This window comes from Tachypleus tridentatus, chromosome 9 (assembly GCF_004210375.1).
Source record: "Tachypleus tridentatus isolate NWPU-2018 chromosome 9, ASM421037v1, whole genome shotgun sequence".
In the NCBI taxonomy this organism is placed as follows: Eukaryota; Metazoa; Arthropoda; class Merostomata; order Xiphosura; family Limulidae; genus Tachypleus; species Tachypleus tridentatus.
This window is the reverse complement of record NC_134833.1, coordinates 140217761-140225439: the sequence shown is the minus strand read 5'-3', so window position 1 is coordinate 140225439 and position 7679 is coordinate 140217761. Positions and strand designations below refer to the sequence as shown.

The following is a 7679-nucleotide window of genomic DNA, read 5'->3' as shown; positions in this document are numbered from 1 at the left end:
AGTATAAATATTAGGTTGAGGAATAATTCGTGAGCGTTTTTAAATAATTTTTCAAGCATTACATGCAAGACTATACAATACTTCAATGCATGAACACATTACACCCAAAACATTTATTATGATACTTTATTTCATGTAATACCTAGGTATATAGTATGCATTGTTTTAAACGAAATTGCAAGAAAAGCAGATGGTGTCGAAAATGCTCGATTTTGTCCACTTGACATTCCATTTAATGAGCTGAAAATGAAAGCAAAAATTAAAGACATATGAAAATCAAACACACCATCTATTAGAGCAAAAAATTATCTACCAAATGACATGAAATATTTTGCAAAAGCGTTTCATTTATGAATATATTTTTTTAACTTGAAAAAACGCTCACGAATTATTCCTCAACTCAATACATGTACATTTTGATTCATATGTTGTTTTATTCAGACCTTATGAAAATGTGCAAATTTGCTTGTTTTTACATAGAAAATAGGTTAATTTCTAAAGTTCATTATCCAGGCCACAAAAGCAAAGTTTGAAGGGAATAATGGCTGTTCTCTGTATTTTTACAAAAAGCAATTAAGAAATAACACACACTATTCAGGAACAAAATTTGTGTTACATTGTGTAATCATTATTCTATTGACAACAGTTCATGAACATGAACCACTATTCTTACAGACAACTTGTAACCATTGTTCTATTGACAACAGTTCATGAACATCAACCACTATTCTTATAGACAACTTGTAACCATTGTTCTATTGACAACAGTTCATTAACATAAACCACTATTCTTACAGACAACAACTTAGTCATTGTTCTATTTACAACAGTTCATTAACATAAACCACTATTCTTCTCGACAACTTGTAACCATTGTTCTATTGACAACAGTTCATGAACATGAACCACTATTCTTCTCGACAACTTGTAACCATTGTTCTATTGACAACAGTTCATGAACATGAACCACTATTCTTATAGACAACTTGTAACCATTGTTCTATTGACAACAGTTTATTAACATGAACCACTATTCTTATAGACAACTTGTAACCATTGTTCTATTGACAACAGTTCATGAACATGAACCACTATTCTTACAGACAACAACTTAGTCATTGTTCTTATTACAACAGTTCATTAACATAAACCACTATTCTTCTAGACAACTTGTAACCATTGTTCTATTGACAACAGTTCATTAACATGAACCACTATTCTTATAGACAACTTGTAACCATTGTTCTATTGACAACAGTTCATTAACATGAACCACTATTCTTATAGACAACTTGTAACCATTGTTCTATTGACAACAGTTCATTAACATAAACCACTATTCTTATAGACAACAACTTAGTCATTGTTCTATTGACAACAGTTCATTAACATAAACCACTATTCTTACAGACAACTTGTAACCATTGTTCTATTGACAACAGTTCATGAACATAAGTATTCTTATAAACAAAAATTTATAATCGTTGTTCTATTAACAACAGTTTGTGAACATAAACCACTATTCTTGAGACAAATTTTGACAGATTTGATTAATATTGCTATGGAAAACAGTTAACACGAATAACTATTTAACATGCACGTTGTTATATGGTGACAACACAATAAGGGTGTGAATTTCCTGTGAGAAATGTGAATTGAACACACAGAATCAATAGACAAAACCTAATTTGTACAGGTGAGGATCTCGGCTATCAATTCTTATCCAATGTGGCAAATAAAGTTGGGAGATGGTTCAAATGGTTACTGAGAGAAGCCTTTCTACAAATCTACAACATTTTGATGCGTTTATGTCATCATAAGGATGATAATATAAACTTGATATATTGTAATTTTATTTTCTATAAAAAGTGGATTCTTCATCCTCAAAATGTCATATACTGCTATTCAAAACATAATTGATATTTGCAGTTGAAAATTGTTTAATATTGATGAGAAAATGGATCCAAAAATAGCATCAAAATGCTTGAGTGTTTTCATACTTGTAAAGGACGATTAAATTTATGCAAGCTGACAATAATTCTGGCTTTGAACCAGAACTATCTGACAATAATTTTGAACACGATATGATTGTAAAAAGAAATGTTTCTGGAAGGTTAATATTCTTATAGAAAAAAGTTATTGATGTGATAACCATTTCTGCAAGCAGTTGTTTATAGATATTTGTATACAGGCCACAAATAAATATAATGTATGAACATAGCCACTTAGTTTATTTACAAAAGTTTATGGACGTGATCACTACTCTTATAGCAAACATCTTGTGGATATAATCACTATTCTTAAAGATGACAGGTTATGGATATAATTATTATTCATATAAACAATAACTGATGGACGTAATAGCTGTTCATGTTCAGGTTATAAATATAATTATTCTTATATATGATAGTTGATAAATATAATCACTATCCTGAGAGACAATAAGTTATGGATATAACTGCCATCCTGATAGAGAACAGGTCATGAACATCGTCAGTATTACTAGGGGCAACACTCAGTCAATATGATTAATATTTCTATAAACAACAGTTATCTAAATTATTTACAATCCAATATACAACATCAATAAACATTATTTTTGTAAAATAATTCAAGAATAATTATTGTTAAATAAAACATTCATCTCCATGAATCAGTGTTATTAATATATCTGTGAATAATATCCACATATTGATCACAGTTTGTGTAAATAGTAGTTTGTAGATATGATCAATATTCAAAAAGATGTTCATCTGTAGAAGTGTTAAACTGTAAACAATAGCTCATCAAGATAATTTATATAGAACATTCAGAAGCATGATTTATTACAAGCAGTTGTTACAGAGGTGGATACCTCTCATACACAAACAGCAGACATTAATATGATCACTGTTATTGTAGACAGGTGCTGTTGATAGTGATTAATATTGTTATAGAGAAAACATGTAAGTATAATCACTGTTATTGTAGTCAGGTGCTGTTGTTGGTAATTAATATTGTTATAGACAACATATAAATATAATCACTGTTATTGTAGACGCCTGTTACTGATCGAGATTAGTATTGTTATAGACAACATCTGTAAGTATAATCACTGTTGTTGTGGATAGATGTTACTGCCGGAGATTAATATTGTTTTAGACAACATCCATTAGTATGATCATTGTTACTGTACACAGCTGTGACTGACAGAGATTAATATTGTTATAGAGAATCTCCATAAGTATGATCACTGTTATTGTAGACAGCTGTTACTGATGGAGATTAATATTGTTATAGACAACACCCATAAGTATAATCACTGTTGTTGTAGACAGGTGCTGTTAATGGTGAATAATATTTTTACAGATGACACTTGTAAGTATGATCACAGTTATTCTACACAGGTCCTGTGATGGTGATTATTATTGTTATAGATAACACTTGTAAGTATGATCACTGTTATTGTAGACAGGTGCTATTGATTGCGATTAATAGCGTTATAGACATTACCCATAAATATGATCACTGTTATTGTGTACAGGTGTTGTTATTGGAGATTAATATTGTTATAGACAACATTCATATGTATGATCATTGTTATTGTATACAGGTGCTGTTGATGGTGATTAATATTGTTACAGACAACATTCATAAATATGATCACTGATATTGTCGCCAGGTGTTATTGATGGTGATTATTATTGTTATAGATAAAACTTGTAAGTATGATCACTGTTATTGTATATAGGTGCTTTTGATGGTGATAAACATTGTTATAGACAATATCCATATATATGATCAACATTGTTGAGGGCATATGTTAGTGACTGTGATTATTATTGTTAAAGATAACACTCATATATATGATCATTGTTATTGTGCACAGATGATGTTGATTGTGATTAATATTGGTATAGACAACACCAATAACCATCACAACTGTTATAGTAGACGTGCTGTTGATGGTGATTAATAGTGTTATAGACAACACTCATAAATATGGTCACTGTTTTTAGATAGCTGTTATTGATGGTGATTAGAATTGTTATAAACAACACTCATAAGTAGACAGGTGCTGTTGATGGTGATTAATATTGTTAAGGACAACACTCATAAGTATGATGACTGTTATTGTAGTCATGATTAATATTGGTATAGACAACACCAATAACCATCACAACTGTTATTATGGACAGGTGATTATAATTATTATAGCTAATACCCATCAGTATTATTACTGTTATTGTGGACAGGTGTTGTCTTGGTTATTCATATTATTATAGACAACACTCATATATATGGTCATTATTATTGAGAGAGGCGCTATTTATGGAGATTAATATTGTTATAGAAAACACTCGTGTATGATAACTGTTATAGTAGACAGGTGCTGTTAATGGTGATGAACATTGTCACAGGCAACAACCATAAGTATGTTCACTATTACTGTAGGCAGGTGTTACTGACAGTGATTAATATTGATATAGACAACTCTCATGTATGATCACTATTATTGTTGACATCTGTTATTGATCATCAGTAGTAACCTTATAGACAATACTCATAAGTAGATAGGTGTTGTTGTAGATTGGTGCTTTTTATGGTGATGAACATTGTTATGGGCAACACCCATAACTATGAGCAATGCTACTGTAGACAAGTACTGTTGATGGAGATTATTACTGTTATAGACACCAGCCATATGTCTCGTCACTGTTACTGTAGACAGTTGCTGTTGGTGGTTATTAATAATGTTATACATATCAGTCATAAGTATTATCACTGTTATTGTTGACTGGTACTGTTGGTGGTGATTAATATTGTTATAGACAACACCCATAAGTATAATCACTGTTATTGTAGATAGGTTTTAATGACGGTGTTAAATATTGTTATAGACGTTACTTATAAGTATGATCACTATTATTGTTGACTGGTACTGTTGATGGTGATTAATATTGTTGTAGACAACACACATAAGCTTGATTACTATTACTGTAGTCAGCTGCTGTTGATGGTGATTGATATAGTTTTATAAAACATTCAAAATTATGATCACTGTTATTGTAAACAGGTGTTATTGATGGTGATTAATATTGCTGTAGACAACACACATAAACTTGATCAGTATTACTGTAGATAAGCATGAATGATATTCATTCATATTATTATATTATATTATATGATATGATAGAAAACATCCATAAACGGTATGCTTATTATTGCAGACAAGTGTTAATAATGGTAATTAATATCGCTAAAATACAACACTTTAAACACGATCTCTATTACTGTAGAGAGGTGTTATAACGGTGGTTAATATTAATATAGACAACACCCCCAAACATGATCAGTATTACTGTGGACGTGTATTAATAACTGCCCATTAGTATAGACAACACACACAAAAATGATCACTATTACTTTAGTAATGTGTTAATAATGGTAATTAATATTATTATAGACAACACACACAAACATGATCACTGTTACTGCAGGAGTATGTAAACAATGGTGATTAATATTATTATAGACAACTCCCTCAAACATGATCACTGTTACTGCAGGAGTATGTAAACAATGGTGATTAATATTATTACAGACAACACACACAAACATGATCACTGTTACTGCAGGAGTATGTAAACAATGGTGATTAATATTATTATAGACAACACACACAAACATGATCACTGTTACTGGAGACGTGTGTTAATAATATTAGTATTATACAGATATTAATGATAGTGATCAATATTATTAAAATACAACACCCATAAACGTGATCACTATTATTGTAGACAGGTGTTAATAATGGCGATTAATATTATCATAGAGAATACCCCTAAACGTCATTAGTATTTCAAGAAACAGTTATTAATGCAATAACATAATTCAATATAGATAACTGTTCATGGAGGTGGTTATTATTCTTCTAAACCCATGGGGTGCACAACTATGACTATATGAACATATAAATTATGTCTGAAAGTACAAATGTAAAAAGAAGAAAGTTTAAGACTAAGATACAAATATTGCTACCTTACGTAACACAGTAATAGTAATTATTTTGGCAAGATGGAATATACAATACATTAACAAGTAGTTCATACGAAGCACGAGGTAGAAGGCGCTATATAACACGTGTTTGAAAAAGCAATGCCATAAAAATTTTGCGCACTACTGATCTGAACAACCACCACAACTATGAGCTACAATAATTTTTTTCTAAAGACTACTATATATATATATATACGTATTTTGTTTGGTATTGTTTGCGGTCATGGAAATAATTATTTTTACACATAGACATTAAAACAATAATTTACATAAGAGGCATGAATGTGATTATTATTCACCCACATTTATCCTTCTATTTTCACTTGCTTCCACCCACATTGGCTTAACAGTAAATCTTCAAGGTTACGATGCTAATACAAACTTGCTTAATTATTATAATTATCTCTTTTCATCGAATTTCGTTATAACTGTCCGAATGACAGATATTTATGCTGTAAACGAAACGCTGTTATGGCTGGGAATTACGACAAACACGGATAACAGAAAACAACAAAATCGTAATAGTTCTGTTTACAATAATCATTTCTGGATAACTTTGACTTGATAATGTTTAGTAATACTGTATAGAGGGCAAACCATGGTAACAAATTATTAACCACTTTTACACACAATTAAGTGGGTTTTAGCTCATACGAACAACTGACATCATTAGTAAGCTGAACATTTGTTAGAAAAGAGTAAAGCAAGAACATTTATTGACCTTTTTTGTTATAGTAATTTGGAAATCAAGTTAAAAATACAAAAAAAAAAAACGAACTGGTTGTCCGCATCTAGAGAATGGTCGTAGTGTTGTTTATATTGTGTTTCGGTCAGTGCTATTGATGTAATGTTACCTAACAGCATAGTTTGTCAAGAGAAAATCGTGTATCAACAACATTAAATGGCCGTTTTGTCAGAAAATTTGGAAACAAAGAACTTAAAAGAAACGTTGATGAAATAAAAAATGTTGTCCACATCTGGACAACGGTCATAGTGCTATTGATGTAATGTTACCTAACAGCATAGTTTGTTAATAGAAAAGCGTGGATTAAGAACAATTACTGGCCGTTTTGTTGGAGTAACTTGGAAACCAATTTAAAAACAAACAAACTCGATGGGATTAATAAAAGGTTGTCTACATCTGGACAATGGTCTATAGTTCTGTTTTCCGCATCTGAACAATGGTCTATAGTTCTATTGATGTAACGTCTTTTCAGAGCAGAGCTCGTCCAGAAACAATAATAACTGAATTAAGTAAGTCGGATTAATTATTCATTGAAGACAAATCCTTCCAAGAACTTGATGTTAAGAACTAAGTCATTGTAACAACTATCGAAAAATGTGACTTACATGGAAAAGAAAAAGTTTACAAGCAGTTAAACCTTGAATAAGTACAAGTAAGAATGTAAGAAAAAATGTAACTATGGTTTTACTGAGGTCACTCGGGACACATCAGTGGGTTAAATCTGCCAACAACGTTAAACTCTAACATAATGGATATAAACAAGAAAATAAAATAAACTCCCAGTGCCAACATCCCAAGTCGTCTTGTAAGCTGCCAGTTGCTCTTGTAAATTCCATAAATCTACAGATAAAACAACGAACTTTTTAAATAAAAATTCCAATGCTCACATCTG

General features: G+C 30.7%; 1 protein-coding gene across 1 annotated transcript in view; it reads right to left on the bottom strand.

Moving 5' to 3' along the window:
- Positions 1-5502: 5502 nt before the first annotated feature.
- The window catches only part of LOC143226518 (sodium/potassium/calcium exchanger 4-like), a 94358-nt gene continuing 92181 nt past the window's right edge, over positions 5503-7679 (bottom strand). Inside the window, exon 17 of the mRNA XM_076457554.1 lies at positions 5503-7627. Within this exon, the coding sequence (XP_076313669.1) occupies positions 7481-7627 (147 nt within the window). The 3' untranslated portion in view covers positions 5503-7480. The remainder of the gene's footprint in view (positions 7628-7679) is intronic.